This window comes from Salmo salar, unplaced genomic scaffold, assembly GCF_965601325.2.
Source record: "Salmo salar unplaced genomic scaffold, fSalSal1 ptg001230l, whole genome shotgun sequence".
NCBI classification, from domain to species: Eukaryota; Metazoa; Chordata; class Actinopteri; order Salmoniformes; family Salmonidae; genus Salmo; species Salmo salar.
The window spans coordinates 178,925-205,077 of NW_027675658.1; the positions used below are offsets into that span (position 1 = coordinate 178,925).

Consider the following 26,153-nt stretch of genomic DNA (forward strand, 5'->3'; position numbering starts at 1 on the left):
TCACAGGATATGATTATTTATTGCATAAAATACTAAATAAAAAAAAGCAACAAACAATCCTAAAGTGATTGCTGAGTAGTCAGATGATCTGTGCAGCGCCATTGATTGGTGGAGTAGAAACAGTCATTTGACTATGATTGGTGGACAGTCACTTGTCTGGAAACTGTCTGTCCTGTTGTGGAATCCGAACTGGTACTGGGCAGGTCCGTCCTCCTCCTGGTCCACCTGGTCCCACTAGTCCAGTCAGTGACCGTGTGTGGCAGTAAGGGTGAGTAAGGCATGTCCAGTCTCACGTCCCTCTGCCCACATCGTGGAAGTACAGGTTAGCACAGAGACACAGCAGCATGATGGAGGCCAGCATGTAGTAGATTAACTTCCTGAACTTGGGATCCAAGTCCCCCTGCCGGTACCAGACAATCTACAGGAGGAAGACCGAGAGATTCAGCTTAACCCCCTGCAGGTACCCCACCCCACATCCCCCTGCTGGTACCCAATCCCACCCCAAGTCCCCCTGCCGGTACCCCACCCCACGTCCCCCTGCCGGTACCCACCCCCACGTCCCCCTGCCGGTACCCAACCCCACGTCCCCCTGCCGGTACCCACCCCCAAGTCCCCCTGGCGGTACCCACCCCCAAGTCCCCCTGGCGGTACCCACCCCCAAGTCCCCCTGGCGGTACCCAGCCCCAAGTCCCCCTGTCGGTACCCAGCCCCACGTCCCCCTGGCGGTAGCAGTGTGTACTCACCAGCACCATGGCCGAGCCGCAGGTCAGCAGGATACAGAAAGCCAAGAAGATGTTGAGTGGCCAGGGAGGCAACGAGGGGAACACGAATGAACTGATCACCGTTACCTAGGGAACACAATCACCACCTAACTGATCACAGATCCCCTGCAGACAGATCCCCCACAATGCTCTAGACTACCTGCCCCCCCCCTCTAACCACTAGACTACCTGCCCCCCCCCTCTAACCACTAGACTACCTGCCCCCCCCCTCTAACCACTAGACTACCTGCCCCCCCCCCTCTAACCACTAGACTACCTGCCCCCCTCCTCTAACCACTAGACTACCTGCCCCCCCCTCTAACCACTAGACTACCTGCCCCCCCCTCTAACCACTAGACTACCTGCCCCCCCCCTCTAACCACTAGACTACCTGCCCCCCCCTCTAACCACTAGACTACCTGCCCCCCCCTCTAACCACTAGACTACCTGCCCCCCCCCCCTCTAACCACTAGACTACCTGCCCCCCCCCTCTAACCACTAGACTACCTGCCCCCCCCCCTCTAACCACTAGACTACCTGCCCCCCCCCCCCTCTAACCACTAGACTACCTGCCCCCCCCTCTAACCACTAGACTACCTGCCCCCCCCCCTCTAACCACTAGACTACCTGCCCCCCCCCCCCCTCTAACCACTAGACTACCTGCCCCCCCCCCTCTAACCACTAGACTACCTGCCCCCCCCCCCTAACCACTAGACTACCTGCCCCCCCCCCCTAACCACTAGACTACCTGCCCCCCCCTCTAACCACTAGACTACCTGCCCCCCCCCCCTCTAACCACTAGACTACCTGCCCCCCCCCCCTCTAACCACTAGACTACCTGCCCCCCCCCCTCTAACCACTAGACTACCTGCCCCCCCCCCCCCTCTAACCACTAGACTACCTGCCCCCCCCCCCCCCTCTAACCACTAGACTACCTGCCCCCCCCCCCCTCTAACCACTAGACTACCTGCCCCCCCCCTCTAACCACTAGACTACCTGCCCCCCCCCCTCTAACCACTAGACTACCGGCCCCCCCCCCCCCTCTAACCACTAGACTACCTGCCCCCCCCTCTAACCACTAGACTACCTGCCCCCCCCCCCCTAACCACTAGACTACCTGCTCTCCCCCCTCTAACCACTAGACTACCTGCCCCCCCCCTCTAACCACTAGACTACCTGCCCCCCCCCCCCTCTAACCACTAGACTACCTGCCCCCCCCCTCTAACCACTAGACTACCTGCCCCCCCCCTCTAACCACTAGACTACCTGCCCCCCCCTCTAACCACTAGACTACCTGCCCCCCCCCCCCCCTCTAACCACTAGACTACCTGCCCCCCCCCTCTAACCACTAGACTACCTGCCCCCCCCTCTAACCACTAGACTACCTGACCCCCCCTCTAACCACTAGACTACCTGACCCCCCCTCTAACCACTAGACTACCTGCCCCCCCCCTCTAACCACTAGACTACCTGCCCCCCCCCCTCTAACCACTAGACTACCTGCCCCCCCCCCTCTAACCACTAGACTACCTGCCCCCCCCCCTCTAACCACTAGACTACCTGCCCCCCCCCCCTCTAACCACTAGACTACCTGCTCTCCCCCCCCTCTAACCACTAGACTACCTGCCCCCCCCCCTCTAACCACTAGACTACCTGCCCCCCCCCCCCTCTAACCACTAGACTACCTGCCCCCACCCCCTAACCACTAGACTACCTGCCCCCCCCTCTAACCACTAGACTACCTGCCCCCCCCCCTCTAACCACTAGACTACCTGCCCCCCCCCCTCTAACCACTAGACTACCTGCCCCCCCCCTCTAACCACTAGACTACCTGCCCCCCCCCCCCTCTAACCACTAGACTACCTGCCCCCCCCCCTCTAACCACTAGACTACCTGCCCCCCCCCCCTCTAACCACTAGACTACCTGCCCCCCCCCCCCTCTAACCACTAGACTACCTGCCCCCCCCCCCCTCTAACCACTAGACTACCTGCCCCCCCCCCCTCTAACCACTAGACTACCTGCCCCCCCCCCCTCTAACCACTAGACTACCTGCCCCCCCCCCCTAACCACTAGACTACCTGCCCCCCCCCCTCTAACCACTAGACTACCTGCTCCCCCCCCTCTAACCACTAGACTACCTGCCCCCCCCCCCTCTAACCACTAGACTACCTGCCCCCCCCCCTCTAACCACTAGACTACCTGCCCCCCCCCTCTAACCACTAGACTACCTGCCCCCCCCCCCTAACCACTAGACTACCTGCCCCCCCCCTAAGCACTAGACTACCTGCCCCCCCCCCCCTCTAACCACTAGACTACCTGCCCCCCCCCCTCTAACCACTAGACTACCTGCCCCCCCCCTCTAACCACTAGACTACCTGCCCCCCCCCCCAACCACTAGACTACCTGCCCCCCCCCCAACCACTAGACTACCTGCCCCCCCCCTCTAACCACTAGACTACCTGCCCCCCCCCCCTCTAACCACTAGACTACCTGCCCCCCCCCCTCTAACCACTAGACTACCTGCCCCCCCCCCCCCCCTCTAACCACTAGACTACCTGCCCCCCCCCCCCCTCTAACCACTAGACTACCTGCCCCCCCCCCTCTAACCACTAGACTACCTGCCCCCCCCCCTCTAACCACTAGACTACCTGCCCCCCCCCTCTAACCACTAGACTACCTGCCCCCCCCCCCTCTAACCACTAGACTACCTGCCCCCCCCCTCTAACCACTAGACTACCTGCCCCCCCCCTCTAACCACTAGACTACCTGCCCCCCCCCCTAACCACTAGACTACCTGCCCCCCCCCCTCTAACCACTAGACTACCTGCCCCCCCCTCTAACCACTAGACTACCTGCCCCCCCCCTCTAACCACTAGACTACCTGCCCCCCCCCTCTAACCACTAGACTACCTGCCCCCCCCCTCTAACCACTAGACTACCTGCCCCCCCCCTCTAACCACTAGACTACCTGCCCCCCCCCCTCTAACCACTAGACTACCTGCCCCCCCCTCTAACCACTAGACTACCTGCCCCCCCCTCTAACCACTAGACTACCTGCCCCCCCCCTCTAACCACTAGACTACCTGCCCCCCCCCCCCCTCTAACCACTAGACTACCTGCCCCCCCTCCTCTAACCACTAGACTACTTGCCCCCCCCCTCTAACCACTAGACTACCTGCCCCCCCCCCCCAACCACTAGACTACCTGCCCCCCCCCCAACCACTAGACTACCTGCCCCCCCCCCCAACCACTAGACTACCTGCCCCCCCCCTCTAACCACTAGACTACCTGCCCCCCCCCTCTAACCACTAGACTACCTGCCCCCCCCCTCTAACCACTAGACTACCTGCCCCCCCCCTCTAACCACTAGACTACCTGCCCCCCCCCCCTCTAACCACTAGACTACCTGCCCCCCCCCCTCTAACCACTAGACTACCTGCCCCCCCCCCTCTAACCACTAGACTACCTGCCCCCCCCCCCCCCTCTAACCACTAGACTACCTGCCCCCCCCCCTCTAACCACTAGACTACCTGCCCCCCCCCCTCTAACCACTAGACTACCTGCCCCCCCCCCTCTAACCACTAGACTACCTGCCCCCCCCCCTCTAACCACTAGACTACCTGCCCCCCCCCCCCCTCTAACCACTAGACTACCTGCCCCCCCCCCCTCTAACCACTAGACTACCTGCCCCCCCCCTCTAACCACTAGACTACCTGCCCCCCCCCTCTAACCACTAGACTACCTGCCCCCCCCCTCTAACCACTAGACTACCTGCCCCCCCCCCTCTAACCACTAGACTACCTGCCCCCCCCCCCTCTAACCACTAGACTACCTGCCCCCCCCCTCTAACCACTAGACTACCTGCCCCCCCCCCCCCCCCTCTAACCACTAGACTACCTGCCCCCCCCCCTCTAACCACTAGACTACCTGCCCCCCCCCTCTAACCACTAGACTACCTGCCCCCCCCCCCCCAACCACTAGACTACCTGCCCCCCCCCTCTAACCACTAGACTACCTGCCCCCCCCCCCAACCACTAGACTACCTGCCCCCCCCCTCTAACCACTAGACTACCTGCCCCCCCCCCCTCTAACCACTAGACTACCTGCCCCCCCCCCTCTAACCACTAGACTACCTGCCCCCCCCCCTCTAACCACTAGACTACCTGCCCCCCCCCCCTCTAACCACTAGACTACCTGCCCCCCCCCCCCCCCCAACCACTAGACTACCTGCTCCCCCCCCTCTAACCACTAGACTACCTGCCCCCCCCCCCCCCTCTAACCAGTCCAGGGGTCTAGTGGTTAGAGGGGGGGCAGGTAGGAAACAGTCCAGGGGTCTAGTGGTTGGGGGGGGGCAGGTAGTCTAGTGGTTAGAGGGGGGGGGGGGGGCAGGTAGTCTAGTGGTTAGGGGGGGCAGGTAGTCTAGTGGTTAGGGGGGGGGGGGCAGGTACTTACGACAACCAGCAGGGATGTCAGTCCTCCAAACGCCAGGTTGATGGCTCTGTCCTGCGAGGACAAGAGGACATTACATGAGACAAGCCAATAACACAGATGCTGTGGGGGTCAAGACTGCTGGACAGTACGGGCCGGAGGTTCCCAGTACGGGCCGGAGGTGCCCAGTACGGGCCGGAGGTGCCCAGTACGGGCCGGAGGTTCCCAGTACGGGCCGGAGATTCCCAGTACGGGCCGGAGGTTCCCAGTACGGGCCGGAGGTTCCCAGTACGGGCCGGAGGTTCCCAGTACGGGCCGGAGGTTCCCAGTACGGGCCGGAGGTTCCCAGTACGGGCCGGAGGTTCCCAGTACGGGCCGGAGGTTCCCAGTACGGGCCGGAGGTTCCCAGTACGGGCCGGAGATTCCCAGTATGGGCCCAGATGGGGCGGTGGGGGTCAAGGCAGCCGGTCTCACGGTAACTGACCGGTAATCAACCCGTTTAGCATCTCCAGGCCTCCACACATACAAGCAGCTGATTGGAGCATCTACATTTAGAAAAGTCTAGAATATATTTAATAAACATTATTGGTTTTGGGTTAAAAGAAACATGATGAAGAAAAATGTATTTAGATACTAGATACTGTATGTTATCTGGTTATGATATAGACTGTAGACTGGTTCATTTATCAGACTAGATACTGTATTATCTGGTTATGATATAGACTGGTTCATTTATCAGACTAGATACTGTATGTTATCTGGTTATGATATAGACTGTAGACTGGTTCATTTATCAGACTAGATACTGTATGTTATCTGGCTATGATATAGACTGGTTCATTTATCAGACATAGACTGGTTAATTTATCAGACTAGATACTGTATTATCTGGTTATGATATAGACTGTAGACTGGTTCATTTATCAGACTAGATACTGTATTATCTGGTTATGATATAGACTGTAGACTGGTTCATTTATCAGACTAGATACTGTATTATCTGGTTATGATATAGACTGTAGACTGGTTCATTTATCAGACTAGATACTGTATTATCTGGTTATGATATAGACTGGTTCATTTATCAGACTAGATACTGTATGTTATCTGGTTATGATATAGACTGTAGACTGGTTCATTTATCAGACTAGATACTGTATTATCTGGTTATGATATAGACTGTAGACTGGTTCATTTATCAGACTAGATACTGTATGTTATCTGGCTATGATATAGACTGGTTCATTTATCAGACTAGATACTGTATTATCTGGTTATGATATAGACTGTAGACTGGTTCATTTATCAGACTAGATACTGTATGTTATCTGGTTATGATATAGACTGGTTCATTTATCAGACTAGATACTGTATGTTATCTGGCTATGATATAGACTGTAGACTGGTTCATTTATCAGACTAGATACTGTATGTTATCTGGTTATGATATAGACTGGTTCATTTATCAGACTAGATACTGTATGTTATCTGGCTATGATATAGACTGGTTCATTTATCAGACTAGATACTGTATGTTATCTGGTTATGATATAGACTGTAGACTAGTTCGTTTATCAGACTAGATACTGTATGTTATCTGGTTATGATATAGACTGTAGACTGGTTCATTTATCAGACTAGATACTGTATGTTATCTGGTTATGATATAGACTGGTTCATTTATCAGACTAGATACTGTATTATCTGGTTATGATATAGACTGGTTCATTTATCAGACTAGATACTGTATTATCTGGTTATGATATAGACTGTAGACTGGTTCATTTATCAGACTAGATACTGTATTATCTGGTTATGATATAGACTGGTTCATTTATCAGACTAGATACTGTATTATCTGGTTATGATATAGACTGGTTCATTTATCAGACTAGATACTGTATGTTATCTGGTTATGATATAGACTGGTTCATTTATCAGACTAGATACTGTATTATCTGGTTATGATATAGACTGGTTCCATTTATCAGACTAGATACTGTATGTTATCTGGTTATGATATAGACTGGTTCATTTATCAGACTAGATACTGTATTATCTGGTTATGATATAGACTGGTTCATTTATCAGACTAGATACTGTATTATCTGGTTATGATATAGACTGTAGACTGGTTCATTTATCAGACTAGATACTGTATTATCTGGTTATGATATAGACTGGTTCATTTATCAGACTAGATACTGTATGTTATCTGGTTATGATATAGACTGTAGACTGGTTCATTTATCAGACTAGATACTGTATGTTATCTGGTTATGATATAGACTGTAGACTGGTTCATTTATCAGACTAGATACTGTATTATCTGGTTATGATATAGACTGTAGACTGGTTCATTTATCAGACTAGATACTGTATTATCTGGTTATGATATAGACTGGTTCATTTATCAGACTAGATACTGTATTATCTGGTTATGATATAGACTGGTTCATTTATCAGACTAGATACTGTATTATCTGGTTATGATATAGACTGTAGACTGGTTCATTTATCAGACTAGATACTGTATTATCTGGTTATGATATAGACTGTAGACTGGTTCATTTATCAGACTAGATACTGTATTATCTGGTTATGATATAGACTGTAGACTGGTTCATTTATCAGACTAGATACTGTATGTTATCTGGTTATGATATAGACTGTAGACTGGTTCATTTATCAGACTAGATACTGTATTATCTGGTTATGATATAGACTGTAGACTGGTTCATTTATCAGACTAGATACTGTATTATCTGGTTATGATATAGACTGTAGACTGGTTCATTTATCAGACTAGATACTGTATTATCTGGTTATGATATAGGACTGGTTCATTTATCAGACTAGATACTGTATTATCTGGTTATGATATAGACTGTAGACTGGTTCATTTATCAGACTAGATACTGTATTATCTGGTTATGATATAGACTGTAGACTGGTTCATTTATCAGACTAGATACTGTATTATCTGGTTATGATATAGACTGGTTCATTTATCAGACTAGATACTGTATTATCTGGTTATGATATAGACTTGGTTCATTTATCAGACTAGATACTGTATTATCTGGTTATGATATAGACTGTAGACTGGTTCATTTATCAGACTAGATACTGTATTATCTGGTTATGATATAGACTGTAGACTGGTTCATTTATCAGACTAGATACTGTATGTTATCTGGTTATGATATAGACTGGTTCATTTATCAGACTAGATACTGTATTATCTGGTTATGATATTGACTGTAGACTGGTTCATTTATCAGACTAGATACTGTATTATCTGGTTATGATATAGACTGTAGACTGGTTAATTTATCAGACTAGATACTGTATGTTATCTGGTTATGATATAGACTGTAGACTGGTTCATGTATCAGACTAGATACTGTATTATCTGGTTATGATATAGACTGTAGACTGGTTCGTTTATCAGACTCCCTTTAAGAATGTGCTCCTAATCTCAGCTCGTTACCTGTATAAAAGACCCCTGGGAGCCAGAAATCTTTCTGATTGAGAGGGGGGGGGGGTCAAATACTTATTTCCATCATTAAAATGCAAATAAATTTATAACATTTTTGACATGTTTTTCTGGATTTTTGTTGTTGTTATTCTGTCTCTCACTGTTCAAATAAACATTATAGACTGATCCTTTCTTTATCAGTGGACAAACGTACAAAATCAGCAGGGATCAAATCCTTTTATATATACTGTTATTGATTAGAGAGACATTAGGGTTATATACTGTTATTGATCAGAGAGACATTAGGGTTATATACTGTTATTGATCAGAGAGACATTAGGGTTATATACTGTTATTGATTAGAGGGACATTAGGGTTATATACTGTTATTGATTAGAGAGACATTAGGGTTATATACTGTTATTGATCAGTGGTTAGAGGGACATTAGGGTTATATACTGTTATTGATCAGTGGTTAGAGGGACATTAGGGTTATATACTGTTATTGATTAGAGAGACAGGGTTATATACTGTTATTGATTAGAGGGACATTAGGGTTATATACTGTTATTGATTAGAGGGACATTAGGGTTATATACTGTTATTGATCAGAGAGACATTAGGGTTATATACTGTTATTGATTAGAGGTTAGAGGGACATTAGGGTTATATACTGTTATTGATTAGAGGGACATTAGGGTTATATACTGTTATTGATTAGAGAGACATTAGGGTTATATACTGTTATTGATTAGAGAGACATTAGGGTTATATACTGTTATTGATTAGAGGGACATTAGGGTTATATACTGTTATTGATTAGAGAGACATTAGGGTTATATACTGTTATTGATTAGAGGGACATTAGGGTTATATACTGTTATTGATTAGAGAGACATTAGGGTTATATACTGTTATTGATTAGAGAGACATTAGGGTTATATACTGTTATTGATTAGAGGGACATTAGGGTTATATACTGTTATTGATCAGAGAGACATTAGGGTTATATACTGTTATTGATTAGAGGTTAGAGGGACATTAGGGTTATATACTGTTATTGATTAGAGGGACATTAGGGTTATATACTGTTATTGATTAGAGGGACATTAGGGTTATATACTGTTATTGATCAGTGGGACATTAGGGTTATATACTGTTATTGATTAGAGAGACATTAGGGTTATATACTGTTATTGATCAGAGAGACATTAGGGTTATATACTGTTATTGATTAGAGAGACATTAGGGTTATATACTGTTATTGATTAGAGAGACATTAGGGTTATATACTGTTATTGATCAGAGAGACATTAGGGTTATATACTGTTATTGATCAGAGAGACATTAGGGTTATATACTGTTATTGATTAGAGAGACATTAGGGTTATATACTGTTATTGGTTAGAGGGACATTAGGGTTATATACTGTTATTGATCAGTGGGACATTAGGGTTATATACTGTTATTGATTAGTGGGACATTAGGGTTATATACTGTTATTGATTAGAGAGACATTAGGGTTATATACTGTTATTGATTAGTGGGACATTAGGGTTATATACTGTTATTGATTAGAGAGACATTAGGGTTATATACTGTTATTGATTAGAGAGACATTAGGGTTATATACTGTTATTGATCAGAGGTTAGAGAGACATTAGGGTTATATACTGTTATTGATCAGAGAGACATTAGGGTTATATACTGTTATTGATTAGAGGGACATTAGGGTTATATACTGTTATTGATTAGTGGGACATTAGGGTTATATACTGTTATTGATTAGAGGGACATTAGGGTTATATACTGTTATTGATTAGAGGTTAGAGAGACATTAGGGTTATATACTATTATTGATCAGAGAGACATTAGGGTTATATACTGTTATTGATTAGAGGGACATTAGGGTTATATACTGTTATTGATTAGAGGGACATTAGGGTTATATACTGTTATTGATTAGAGGGACATTAGGGTTATATACTGTTATTGATTAGAGAGACATTAGGGTTATATACTGTTATTGATCAGAGAGACATTAGGGTTATATACTGTTATTGGTTAGAGGGACATTAGGGTTATATACTGTTATTGATTAGAGAGACATTAGGGTTATACACTGTTATTGATTAGAGGTTAGAGAGACATTAGGGTTATATACTGTTATTGATTAGAGGTTAGAGAGACATTAGGGTTATATACTGTTATTGATTAGAGGTTAGAGGGACATTAGGGTTATATACTGTTATTGATCAGAGAGACATTAGGGTTATATACTGTTATTGATCAGAGAGACATTAGGGTTATATACTGTTATTGATTAGAGGTTAGAGAGACATTAGGGTTATATACTGTTATTGATCAGTGGGACATTAGGGTTATATACTGTTATTGATCAGAGAGACATTAGGGTTATATACTGTTATTGATTAGAGAGACATTAGGGTTATATACTGTTATTGATCAGAGAGACATTAGGGTTATATACTGTTATTGATTAGAGGGACATTAGGGTTATATACTGTTATTGATTAGAGAGACATTAGGGTTATATACTGTTATTGATTAGAGGGACATTAGGGTTATATATTGTTATTGATTAGAGAGACATTAGGGTTATATACTGTTATTGATCAGAGAGACATTAGGGTTATATACTGTTATTGATTAGAGAGACATTAGGGTTATATACTGTTATTGATCAGTGGTTAGAGGGACATTAGGGTTATATACTGTTATTGATTAGAGAGACATTAGGGTTATATACTGTTATTGATCAGAGAGACATTAGGGTTATATACTGTTATTGATCAGAGAGACATTAGGGTTATATACTGTTATTGATTAGAGGGACATTAGGGTTATATACTGTTATTGATTAGAGAGACATTAGGGTTATATACTGTTATTGATTAGTGGTTAGAGAGACATTAGGGTTATATACTGTTATTGATCAGAGGGACATTAGGGTTATATACTGTTATTGATTAGAGGGACATTAGGGTTATATACTGTTATTGATTAGAGGGACATTAGGGTTATATACTGTTATTGATTAGAGGGACATTAGGGTTATATACTGTTATTGATTAGAGAGACATTAGGGTTATATACTGTTATTGATCAGAGAGACATTAGGGTTATATACTGTTATTGGTTAGAGGGACATTAGGGTTATATACTGTTATTGATTAGAGAGACATTAGGGTTATATACTGTTATTGATTAGAGGGACATTAGGGTTATATACTGTTATTGATTAGAGAGACATTAGGGTTATATACTGTTATTGATTAGAGAGACATTAGGGTTATATACTGTTATTGATCAGAGAGACATTAGGGTTATATACTGTTATTGATTAGAGGTTAGAGAGACATTAGGGTTATATACTGTTATTGATCAGTGGGACATTAGGGTTATATACTGTTATTGATTAGAGAGACATTAGGGTTATATACTGTTATTGATCAGTGGTTAGAGGGACATTAGGGTTATATACTGTTATTGATCAGTGGGACATTAGGGTTATATACTGTTATTGATCAGAGAGACATTAGGGTTATATACTGTTATTGATTAGTGGGACATTAGGGTTATATACTGTTATTGATTAGAGAGACATTAGGGTTATATACTGTTATTGATTAGTGGGACATTAGGGTTATATACTGTTATTGATTAGAGAGACATTAGGGTTATATACTGTTATTGATTAGAGAGACATTAGGGTTATATACTGTTATTGATCAGAGGTTAGAGAGACATTAGGGTTATATACTGTTATTGATCAGAGAGACATTAGGGTTATATACTGTTATTGATTAGAGGGACATTAGGGTTATATACTGTTATTGATTAGTGGGACATTAGGGTTATATACTGTTATTGATTAGAGGGACATTAGGGTTATATACTGTTATTGATTAGAGGTTAGAGAGACATTAGGGTTATATACTATTATTGATCAGAGAGACATTAGGGTTATATACTGTTATTGATTAGAGGGACATTAGGGTTATATACTGTTATTGATTAGAGGGACATTAGGGTTATATACTGTTATTGATTAGAGGGACATTAGGGTTATATACTGTTATTGATTAGAGAGACATTAGGGTTATATACTGTTATTGATCAGAGAGACATTAGGGTTATATACTGTTATTGGTTAGAGGGACATTAGGGTTATATACTGTTATTGATTAGAGAGACATTAGGGTTATACACTGTTATTGATTAGAGGTTAGAGAGACATTAGGGTTATATACTGTTATTGATTAGAGGTTAGAGAGACATTAGGGTTATATACTGTTATTGATTAGAGGTTAGAGGGACATTAGGGTTATATACTGTTATTGATCAGAGAGACATTAGGGTTATATACTGTTATTGATCAGAGAGACATTAGGGTTATATACTGTTATTGATTAGAGGTTAGAGAGACATTAGGGTTATATACTGTTATTGATCAGTGGGACATTAGGGTTATATACTGTTATTGATCAGAGAGACATTAGGGTTATATACTGTTATTGATTAGAGAGACATTAGGGTTATATACTGTTATTGATCAGAGAGACATTAGGGTTATATACTGTTATTGATTAGAGGGACATTAGGGTTATATACTGTTATTGATTAGAGAGACATTAGGGTTATATACTGTTATTGATTAGAGAGACATTAGGGTTATATACTGTTATTGATTAGAGGGACATTAGGGTTATATACTGTTATTGATTAGTGGTTAGAGAGACATTAGGGTTATATATTGTTATTGATTAGAGAGACATTAGGGTTATATACTGTTATTGATCAGAGAGACATTAGGGTTATATACTGTTATTGATTAGAGAGACATTAGGGTTATATACTGTTATTGATCAGTGGTTAGAGGGACATTAGGGTTATATACTGTTATTGATTAGAGAGACATTAGGGTTATATACTGTTATTGATCAGAGAGACATTAGGGTTATATACTGTTATTGATCAGAGAGACATTAGGGTTATATACTGTTATTGATTAGAGGGACATTAGGGTTATATACTGTTATTGATTAGAGAGACATTAGGGTTATATACTGTTATTGATTAGTGGTTAGAGAGACATTAGGGTTATATACTGTTATTGATCAGAGGGACATTAGGGTTATATACTGTTATTGATTAGAGGGACATTAGGGTTATATACTGTTATTGATTAGAGGGACATTAGGGTTATATACTGTTATTGATTAGAGGGACATTAGGGTTATATACTGTTATTGATTAGAGAGACATTAGGGTTATATACTGTTATTGATCAGAGAGACATTAGGGTTATATACTGTTATTGGTTAGAGGGACATTAGGGTTATATACTGTTATTGATTAGAGAGACATTAGGGTTATATACTGTTATTGATTAGAGGGACATTAGGGTTATATACTGTTATTGATTAGAGAGACATTAGGGTTATATACTGTTATTGATTAGAGAGACATTAGGGTTATATACTGTTATTGATCAGAGAGACATTAGGGTTATATACTGTTATTGATTAGAGGTTAGAGAGACATTAGGGTTATATACTGTTATTGATCAGTGGGACATTAGGGTTATATACTGTTATTGATTAGAGAGACATTAGGGTTATATACTGTTATTGATCAGTGGTTAGAGGGACATTAGGGTTATATACTGTTATTGATCAGAGAGACATTAGGGTTATATACTGTTATTGATTAGAGAGACATTAGGGTTATATACTGTTATTGATTAGAGAGACATTAGGGTTATATACTGTTATTGATCAGAGAGACATTAGGGTTATATACTGTTATTGATCAGAGAGACATTAGGGTTATATACTGTTATTGATCAGTGGTTAGAGACATTAGGGTTATATACTGTTATTGATTAGAGGGACATTAGGGTTATATACTGTTATTGATTAGAGAGACATTAGGGTTATATACTGTTATTGATTAGAGAGACATTAGGGTTATATACTGTTATTGATTAGAGAGACATTAGGGTTATATACTGTTATTGATTAGAGAGACATTAGGGTTATATACTGTTATTGATTAGAGAGACATTAGGGTTATATACTGTTATTGATTAGAGAGACATTAGGGTTATATACTGTTATTGATTAGAAAGACATTAGGGTTATATACTGTTATTGATCAGTGGTTAGAGAGACATTAGGGTTATATACTGTTATTGATTAGAGGTTAGAGAGACATTAGGGTTATATACTGTTATTGATTAGAGGTTAGAGAGAAATTAGGGTTATATACTGTTATTGATCAGAGAGACATTAGGGTTATATACTGTTATTGATTAGAGAGACATTAGGGTTATATACTGTTATTGATCAGTGGTTAGAGAGACATTAGGGTTATATACTGTTATTGATTAGAGGGACATTAGGGTTATATACTGTTATTGATTAGAGAGACATTAGGGTTATATACTGTTATTGATTAGAGAGACATTAGGGTTATATACTGTTATTGATTAGAGAGACATTAGGGTTATATACTGTTATTGATTAGAGAGACATTAGGGTTATATACTGTTATTGATTAGAGAGACATTAGGGTTATATACTGTTATTGATTAGAGAGACATTAGGGTTATATACTGTTATTGATTAGAAAGACATTAGGGTTATATACTGTTATTGATCAGTGGTTAGAGAGACATTAGGGTTATATACTGTTATTGATTAGAGGTTAGAGAGACATTAGGGTTATATACTGTTATTGATTAGAGGTTAGAGAGACATTAGGGTTATATACTGTTATTGATCAGAGAGACATTAGGGTTATATACTGTTATTGATTAGAGAGACATTAGGGTTATATACTGTTATTGATTAGAGAGACATTAGGGTTATATACTGTTATTGATTAGAGGGACATTAGGGTTATATACTGTTATTGATTAGAGAGACATTAGGGTTATATACTGTTATTGATTAGAGAGACATTAGGGTTATATACTGTTATTGATTAGAGAGACATTAGGGTTATATACTGTTATTGATCAGAGAGACATTAGGGTTATATACTGTTATTGATCAGTGGTTAGAGAGACATTAGGGTTATATACTGTTATTGATCAGAGAGACATTAGGGTTATATACTGTTATTGATTAGAGAGACATTAGGGTTATATACTGTTATTGATCAGAGAGACATTAGGGTTATATACTGTTATTGATCAGTGGGACATTAGGGTTATATACTGTTATTGATTAGAGAGACATTAGGGTTATATACTGTTATTGATCAGTGGGACATTAGGGTTATATACTGTTATTGATTAGAGAGACATTAGGGTTATATACTGTTATTGATTAGAGGGACATTAGGGTTATATACTGTTATTGATTAGAGAGACATTAGGGTTATATACTGTTATTGATTAGAGGGACATTAGGGTTATATACTGTTATTGATTAGAGAGACATTAGGGTTATATACTGTTATTGATCAGAGAGACATTAGGGTTATATACTGTTATTGATTAGAGGGACATTAGGGTTATATACTGTTATTGATTAGAGAGACATTAGGGTTATATACTGTTATTGATCAGTGGTTAGAGGGACATTAGGGTTATATACTGTTATTGATCAGAGAGACATTAGGGTTATATACTGTTATTGATTAGAGAGACATTAGGGTTATATACTGTTATTGATCAGAGAGACATTAGGGTTATATACTGTTATTGATCAGTGGGACATTAGGGTTATATACTGTTATTGATTAGAGAGACATTAGGGTTATATACTGTTATTGATCAGTGGGACATTAGGGTTATATACTGTTATTGATCAGAGAGACATTAGGGTTATATACTGTTATTGATTAGAGAGACATTAGGGTTATATACTGTTATTGATCAGAGGGACATTAGGGTTATATACTGTTATTGATTAGAGGGACATTAGGGTTATATACTGTTATTGATTAGAGAGACATTAGGGTTATATACTGTTATTGATTAGAGAGACATTAGGGTTATATACTGTTATTGATCAGAGAGACATTAGGGTTATATACTGTTATTGATCAGAGAGACATTAGGGTTATATACTGTTATTGATCAGTGGTTAGAGGGACATTAGGGTTATATACTGTTATTGATTAGAGGGACATTAGGGTTATATACTGTTATTGATTAGAGAGACATTAGGGTTATATACTGTTATTGATCAGTGGTTAGAGGGACATTAGGGTTATATACTGTTATTGATCAGAGAGACATTAGGGTTATATACTGTTATTGATTAGAGGGACATTAGGGTTATATACTGTTATTGATTAGAGGTTAGAGAGACATTAGGGTTATATACTGTTATTGATCAGTGGTTAGAGAGACATTAGGGTTATATACTGTTATTGATTAGAGGGACATTAGGGTTATATACTGTTATTGATCAGAGAGACATTAGGGTTATATACTGTTATTGATTAGAGAGACATTAGGGTTATATACTGTTATTGATCAGTGGTTAGAGGGACATTAGGGTTATATACTGTTATTGATTAGAGGGACATTAGGGTTATATACTGTTATTGATTAGAGGGACATTAGGGTTATATACTGTTATTGATTAGAGGGACATTAGGGTTATATACTGTTATTGATTAGAGAGACATTAGGGTTATATACTGTTATTGATCAGAGAGACATTAGGGTTATATACTGTTATTGGTTAGAGGGACATTAGGGTTATATACTGTTATTGATTAGAGAGACATTAGGGTTATATACTGTTATTGATTAGAGAGACATTAGGGTTATATACTGTTATTGATTAGAGGGACATTAGGGTTATATACTGTTATTGATTAGAGAGACATTAGGGTTATATACTGTTATTGATTAGAGAGACATTAGGGTTATATACTGTTATTGATTAGAGAGACATTAGGGTTATATACTGTTATTGATCAGAGAGACATTAGGGTTATATACTGTTATTGATTAGAGGTTAGAGAGACATTAGGGTTATATACTGTTATTGATCAGTGGGACATTAGGGTTATATACTGTTATTGATTAGAGAGACATTAGGGTTATATACTGTTATTGATCAGTGGTTAGAGGGACATTAGGGTTATATACTGTTATTGATCAGAGAGACATTAGGGTTATATACTGTTATTGATTAGAGAGACATTAGGGTTATATACTGTTATTGATTAGAGAGACATTAGGGTTATATACTGTTATTGATCAGAGAGACATTAGGGTTATATACTGTTATTGATCAGAGAGACATTAGGGTTATATACTGTTATTGATCAGTGGTTAGAGACATTAGGGTTATATACTGTTATTGATTAGAGGGACATTAGGGTTATATACTGTTATTGATTAGAGAGACATTAGGGTTATATACTGTTATTGATTAGAGAGACATTAGGGTTATATACTGTTATTGATTAGAGAGACATTAGGGTTATATACTGTTATTGATTAGAGAGACATTAGGGTTATATACTGTTATTGATTAGAGAGACATTAGGGTTATATACTGTTATTGATTAGAGAGACATTAGGGTTATATACTGTTATTGATTAGAAAGACATTAGGGTTATATACTGTTATTGATCAGTGGTTAGAGAGACATTAGGGTTATATACTGTTATTGATTAGAGGTTAGAGACATTAGGGTTATATACTGTTATTGATCAGAGAGACATTAGGGTTATATACTGTTATTGATCAGAGAGACATTAGGGTTATATACTGTTATTGATTAGAGAGACATTAGGGTTATATACTGTTATTGATCAGTGGTTAGAGAGACATTAGGGTTATATACTGTTATTGATTAGAGGGACATTAGGGTTATATACTGTTATTGATTAGAGAGACATTAGGGTTATATACTGTTATTGATTAGAGAGACATTAGGGTTATATACTGTTATTGATTAGAGAGACATTAGGGTTATATACTGTTATTGATTAGAGAGACATTAGGGTTATATACTGTTATTGATTAGAGAGACATTAGGGTTATATACTGTTATTGATTAGAGAGACATTAGGGTTATATACTGTTATTGATTAGAAAGACATTAGGGTTATATACTGTTATTGATCAGTGGTTAGAGAGACATTAGGGTTATATACTGTTATTGATTAGAGGTTAGAGAGACATTAGGGTTATATACTGTTATTGATTAGAGGTTAGAGAGACATTAGGGTTATATACTGTTATTGATCAGAGAGACATTAGGGTTATATACTGTTATTGATTAGAGAGACATTAGGGTTATATACTGTTATTGATTAGAGAGACATTAGGGTTATATACTGTTATTGATTAGAGGGACATTAGGGTTATATACTGTTATTGATTAGAGAGACATTAGGGTTATATACTGTTATTGATTAGAGAGACATTAGGGTTATATACTGTTATTGATTAGAGAGACATGAGGGTTATATACTGTTATTGATTAGAGGGACATTAGGGTTATATACTGTTATTGATTAGAGAGACATTAGGGTTATATACTGTTATTGATTAGAGAGACATTAGGGTTATATACTGTTATTGATTAGAGAGACATTAGGGTTATATACTGTTATTGATCAGAGAGACATTAGGGTTATATACTGTTATTGATCAGTGGTTAGAGAGACATTAGGGTTATATACTGTTATTGATCAGAGAGACATTAGGGTTATATACTGTTATTGATTAGAGAGACATTAGGGTTATATACTGTTATTGATCAGAGAGACATTAGGGTTATATACTGTTATTGATCAGTGGGACATTAGGGTTATATACTGTTATTGATTAGAGAGACATTAGGGTTATATACTGTTATTGATCAGTGGGACATTAGGGTTATATACTGTTATTGATTAGAGAGACATTAGGGTTATATACTGTTATTGATTAGAGGGACATTAGGGTTATATACTGTTATTGATTAGAGAGACATTAGGGTTATATACTGTTATTGATTAGAGGGACATTAGGGTTATATACTGTTATTGATTAGAGAGACATTAGGGTTATATACTGTTATTGATCAGAGAGACATTAGGGTTATATACTGTTATTGATTAGAGGGACATTAGGGTTATATACTGTTATTGATTAGAGAGACATTAGGGTTATATACTGTTATTGATCAGTGGTTAGAGGGACATTAGAGTTATATACTGTTATTGATCAGAGAGACATTAGGGTTATATACTGTTATTGATTAGAGAGACATTAGGGTTATATACTGTTATTGATCAGAGAGACATTAGGGTTATATACTGTTATTGATCAGTGGGACATTAGGGTTATATACTGTTATTGATTAGAGAGACATTAGGGTTATATACTGTTATTGATCAGTGGGACATTAGGGTTATATACTGTTATTGATCAGAGAGACATTAGGGTTATATACTGTTATTGATTAGAGAGACATTAGGGTTATATACTGTTATTGATCAGAGGGACATTAGGGTTATATACTGTTATTGATTAGAGGGACATTAGGGTTATATACTGTTATTGATTAGAGAGACATTAGGGTTATATACTGTTATTGATTAGAGAGACATTAGGGTTATATACTGTTATTGATCAGAGAGACATTAGGGTTATATACTGTTATTGATCAGAGAGACATTAGGGTTATATACTGTTATTGATCAGTGGTTAGAGGGACATTAGGGTTATATACTGTTATTGATTAGAGGGACATTAGGGTTATATACTGTTATTGATTAGAGAGACATTAGGGTTATATACTGTTATTGATCAGTGGTTAGAGGGACATTAGGGTTATATACTGTTATTGATCAGAGAGACATTAGGGTTATATACTGTTATTGATTAGAGGGACATTAGGGTTATATACTGTTATTGATCAGAGAGACATTAGGGTTATATACTGTTATTGATTAGAGAGACATTAGGGTTATATACTGTTATTGATCAGTGGTTAGAGGGACATTAGGGTTATATACTGTTATTGATTAGAGGGACATTAGGGTTATATACTGTTATTGATTAGAGGGACATTAGGGTTATATACTGTTATTGATTAGAGAGACATTAGGGTTATATACTGTTATTGATTAGAGGTTAGAGGGACATTAGGGTTATATACTGTTATTGATTAGAGAGACATTAGGGTTATATACTGTTATTGATTAGAGAGACATTAGGGTTATATACTGTTATTGATTAGAGAGACATTAGGGTTATATACTGTTATTGATTAGAGAGACATTAGGGTTATATACTGTTATTGATTAGAGAGACATTAGGGTTATATACTGTTATTGATCAGAGAGACATTAGGGTTATATACTGTTATTGATCAGAGAGACATTAGGGTTATATACTGTTATTGATCAGTGTTTAGAGAGACATTAGGGTTATATACTGTTATTGATCAGTGGTTAGAGGGAGGGTCAGTGGTTACACACACACACACACACACACACACACACACACACACACACACCCGTGCAGAGGTTTCTCCAAACAGCAGTCTGTTGTCATGCCCGCTGGTGCCATATGTTCTGGAGGTGAAATCATTGGGAGTGAAGTCATCCATGGCTCAGCAGCTCCACCCCATGGACACACAGAGGAACTGCATGCTAGTACCTCCACAGGGGCAGGCCTTACCGGACAGGAAGCAGGGCCAGCCAACCAGATGCCTGACCTGAAGGGTGGGAGGAAGAGGAGAGGGAAGTTAATAGCCTGTTCATTACCCCATAAAGGGGACTGGCTAAAACACTCCCTCATCTACTTCCCTTTCTGATTCCCCCTATTCCATCTCCTACTTCCCTTTCTGATTCCCCCTATTCCATCTCCTACTTCCCTTTCTGATTCCCCCTATTCCATCTCCTACTTCCCTTTCTGATTCCCCCTATTCCATCTCCTACTTCCCTTTCTGATTCCCCCTATTCCATCTCCTACTTCCCTTTCTGATTCCCCCTATTCCATCTCCTAGTTCAATAGTTCTAACTACTTCCACCCAGCCTATCAGAGGAGAGTTCAATAGTTCTAACTACTTCCACCCAGCCTATCAGAGGAGAGTTCAATAGTTCTAACTACTTCCACCCAGCCTATCAGAGGAGAGTTCAATAGTTCTAACTACTTCCACCCAGCCTATCAGAGGAAAGTTCAATAGTTCTAACTACTTCCACCTAGCCTATCAGAGGAGAGTTCAATAGTTCTAACTACTTCCACCCAGCCTATCAGAGGAGAGTTCAATAGTTCTAACTACTTCCACCCAGCCTATCAGAGGAGAGTTCAATAGTTCTAACTACTTCCACCCAGCCTATCAGAGGAGAGTTCAATAGTTCTAACTACTTCCACCCAGCCTATCAGAGGAAAGTTCAATAGTTCTAACTACTTCCACCCAGCCTATCAGAGGAGAGTTTGAACTAATGTCAAACTGCTTCCACCTGTGAAAAGATCTCAGAACTCCACAAGTCCATAGTGTGTAGTACTAGAGGTCCACCTGGGCCTCCCCTCCTCCTCCTCCTCCTTTCTCCTCCTGTATCCCTCTCCTCCTCCTTTCTCCTCCTGTATCCCTCTCCTCCTCCTCCTCCTTTCTCCTCCTGTATCCCTCTCCTCCTCCTTTCTCCTCCTGTATCCCTCTCCTCCTCCTCCTCCTTTCTCCTCCTGTATCCCTCTCCTCCTCCTTTCTCCTCCTGTATCCCTCTCCTCCTCCTCCTCCTTTCTCCTCCTGTATCCCTCTCCTCCTCCTCCTCCTTTCTCCTCCTGTATCCCTCTCCTCCTCCTCCTCCTTTCTCCTCCTGTATCCCTCTCCTCCTCCTCCTCCTTTCTCATCCTGTATCCCTCTCCTCCTGCATCCTTCTCCTCCCTCCCCCCCTTCATCCCTCTCCTCCTCCTTTCTCATCCTGTATCCCTCTCCTCCTGCATCCTTCTCCTCCTTTCCCCCCTTCATCCCTCTCCTCCTCCTCCTTTCTCCTCCTGCATCCTTCTCCTCCCTACCCCAGCTCTACCCCCTGCTCTACCCCCTGCTCTACCCCCTGCTCTACCCCCTGCTCTACCCCAGCTCTAGCCCTGCTCTAGCCCAGCCCTAGCTCTACCCCCAGCTCTACCCCCTGCTCTACCCCCTGCTCTACCCCAGCTCTAGCCCTGCTCTAGCCCCAGCTCTACCCCAGCTCTACCCCAGCTCTAGCCCAGCCCTAGCCCCAGCTCTACCCCAGCTCTAGCCCTGCTCTAGCCCAGCCCTAGCTCTACCCCCAGCTCTAGCCCTGCTCTAGCCCCAGCTCTACCCCAGCTCTAGCCCTGCTCTAGCCCCAGCTCTAGCTCTACCCCAGCTCTAGCTCTACCCCAGCCCAGCTCTAGCCCAGCTCTGCTCTACCCCAGCTCTAGCCCCAGCTCTAGCCTAGCTCTGCTCTACCCCAGCTCTAGCCCAGCTCTAGCCCCAGCTCTAGCTCTGCTCTACGCCCAGCTCTAGCCCAGCTCTGCTCTAGCCCAGCTCTACCCCCTGCTCTAGCTCAGCTCTAGCCCCAGCTCTACCCCAGCTCTACCCCAGCTCTGCTCTACCCCAGCTCTGCTCTACCCCAGCTCTAGCCCCTGCTCTAGCCCTGCTCTAGCTCAGCTCTACCCCCAGATCTAGCCCCAGCTCTAGCCCCAGCTCTAGCCCCAGCTCTAGCCCCAGCTCTAGCCCCAGCTCTACCCCCAGATCTAGCCCCAGCTCTAGCCCCAGCTCTAGCCCCAGTTCTAGCCCCAGCTCTAGCCCCAGTTCTAGCCCCAGTTCTAGCCCCAGCTCTAGCCCCAGTTCTAGCCCCAGCTCTAGCCCCAGCTCTAGCCCTGCCCCAGCCCCAGCTCTAGCCCCAGCTCTAGCCCCAGCCCCAGTTCTAGCCCCAGCTCTAGCCCCAGCTCTAGCCCCAGTTCTAGCCCCAGCTCTAGCCCCAGCTCTAGCCCCAGCTCTAGCCCAGCTCTAGCCCCAGCTCTAGCCCCAGCTCTAGCCCAGCTCTAGCCCTGCCCCAGCCCCAGTTCTAGCCCCAGTTCTAGCCCCAGCTCTAGCCCTGCCCCAGCCCCAGTTCTAGCCCAGCTCTAGCCCTGCCCCAGCCCCAGCTCTAGCCCCAGCTCTAGCCCCAGCCCCAGTTCTAGCCCAGCTCTAGCCCAGCTCTAGCCCAGCTCTAGCCCAGCAGTATGTTACTGCACGGTGTAGAAGACCATTCTAGGCCAGAGAGCAGAGACTGTTTTCTGTTGCAACAACATTCTGGGTGAAAAGGCAGAATTCCTGAGGCAGCTTTGTGCTCCAAAGCCACAGGAACAAGAGGTCCATTATGACCTGGGAACTAGCTGCTGCTGCATGGGATCATGGGAACTAGCTGCTGCTGCATGGGATCATGGGAACTAGCTGCTGCTGCATGGGATCATGGGAACTAGCTGCTGCTGCATGGGATCATGGGAACTAGCTGCTGCTGCATGGGATCATGGGAACTAGCTGCTGCTGCATGGGATCATGGGAACTAGCTGCTGCTGCATGGGATCATGGGAACTAGCTGCTGCTGCATGGGATCATGGGAACTAGCTGCTTCTCTCCAGCCTCCAGCTCCATTTCAGCCTGGGCTCCATAACACATCATAACCCTAAGAGCTGCTGCTGCATGGGATCATGGGAACTAGCTGCTGCTGCATGGGATCATGGGAACTAGCTGCTGCTGCATGGGATCATGGGAACAGCTACACTGAAAACAACAGCAATCACCCAACTGGAGTCTAAATGGCCTTGCTAGTTACAAACATTTTATTATTATATTTTAACCTTTATTTAACGAGGCAAGTCAGTTAAGAACAAATTCTTATTTACAATGACGGCCCACCGGGGAACAGTGGGGTTAACTGCCTTGTTCAGGGGCAGAACGACAGATGTTTTACCTTGTCAGCCCCAACCGCCGGGCTCCCCGCCTCCCCAACCACCGGGCTCCCCGCCCCCCCAACCACCGGGCTCCCCGCCTCCCCAACCACCGGGCTCCCCGCCCCCCCCCAACCACCGGGCTCCCCGCCCCCCCCCCCAACCACCGGGCTCCCCGCCCCCCCCCCCAACCACCGGGCTCCCCGCCCCCCCCCCAACCACCGGGCTCCCCGCCCCCCCCAACCACCGGGCTCCCCGCCCCCCCCAACCACCGGGCTCCCCGCCCCCCCCCAACCACCGGGCTCCCCGCCCCCCCAAAGCCATAAGACTGGTTGGCCATTTGATTAATTGTTCAGCAGACTATTTACATTGCTGCTACTCGCTGTTTATTATCTATGCATAGTCACTTTACCCCTACCTACATGTACACATTACCTCGACTAACCTGTACCCCCACACACTGACTCTGTACCGGTACCCCCTGTATATAGCCTCCACACTGACTCTGTACCGGTACCCCCTGTATATAGCCTCCACATTGACTCTGTACCGGTACCCCCTGTATATAGCCTCCACATTGACTCTGTACCGGTACCCCCTGTATATAGCCTCCACATTGACTCTGTACCGGTACCCCCTGTATATAGCCTCCACATTGACTCTGTACCGGTACCCCCTGTATATAGCCTCCACATTGACTCTGTACCGGTACCCCCTGTATATAGCCTCCACATTGACTCTGTACCGTAATACCCTGTATATAGCCTCCACATTGAATCTGTACCGTAATACCCTGTATATAGCCTCGTTATTTTATTTTATTGCATTTAAAAAATAAAAATCGGCGCATGTGACAAATACAATTTGAATTGATTGTAGGGTAACTTTATTTGTTTATTTAATTTGGTTTTTCCAAGCAAAGTATAATGGAGTTATACTCCAGTCTAGTTGGTGGCAGTAATACAGCATTTATTGGATGTCAATAGCCGTTAAACCTCATCAAAGAAGAAGGTTAAATAATTCATACCGGCGGCAGGGAGCCCCGACATACCGGAACCGGCTAGCTACAGCAAAACAGTCGGTAACAGCTGGTCGTCGTTAGGCTTGCTAGCTAGCTTAGCTATCTTGGGCGCTGACCTCACAGATGTTAATTTTAACATTGATTTCAGACACTTATCAAAAGGTCCCAGAATATATCTAGGAGCTTAATGTTTAGACGGCTAGCTAGCTAGCTAGTTAGTAAGGCTGCTGGTTATCTAACCTTAACGGCTGGTTGTTACTGATAGCATGTCCGCTAACAATAATACTACCAGAACAGGCTGAAAACACCGAGTTCAAAGGTTCAACCAAACGTCTACTTTGTTTCAATGTACTTACGTGTCAGAGCATAATTAAAAAGTTGTGTTTCAGATGAATATGTGTCAACTACTTGTCAGATTATTCAGTGTCTTCAAAACTTCCAGGAGCGAAATGAATTCTGATCGGGTCAACTAGAAATTACAGCCTGGCGGCTTAAAGGGAACGTGACAGTACTCTTAAAGGGAACGTGGGTTATTACGCAGATACACGTTTCAGCAAAAAAAGATTTG

General features: G+C 42.7%; 1 protein-coding gene across 1 annotated transcript; it reads right to left on the bottom strand.

The window, feature by feature from the left end:
* Positions 1 to 26,106, bottom strand: LOC145850221 (transmembrane protein 243). Its single transcript, XM_082972754.1, has 5 exons — positions 25,942 to 26,106; positions 21,182 to 21,382; positions 5,215 to 5,265; positions 744 to 848; positions 1 to 418 (listed from the first exon to the last, which is right to left on the bottom strand). Exons 2-5 carry the CDS (start codon positions 21,272 to 21,274, stop codon positions 290 to 292), a joined length of 378 nt encoding a protein of 125 aa, XP_082828880.1. The 5' UTR covers positions 21,275 to 21,382; positions 25,942 to 26,106; the 3' UTR covers positions 1 to 289.
* Between the last annotated feature and the right edge of the window lie 47 nt (positions 26,107 to 26,153).

What these genes read in the sequence shown, in the direction of transcription:
- LOC145850221 (XM_082972754.1), bottom strand. Translation starts at nt 21,274, where the DNA reads ATGGATGACTTCACTCCCAATGATTTCACCTCCAGAACATATGGCACC. An exon ending in TTGGAGAAACCTCTGCACGG is followed by an intron (nt 5,266 to 21,181) that starts GTGTGTGTGTGT and finishes TTGTCCTCGCAG; the next exon opens with GACAGAGCCATCAACCTGGC. An exon ending in GCGGCTCGGCCATGGTGCTG is followed by an intron (nt 419 to 743) that starts GTGAGTACACAC and finishes TTCCTCCTGTAG; the next exon opens with ATTGTCTGGTACCGGCAGGG.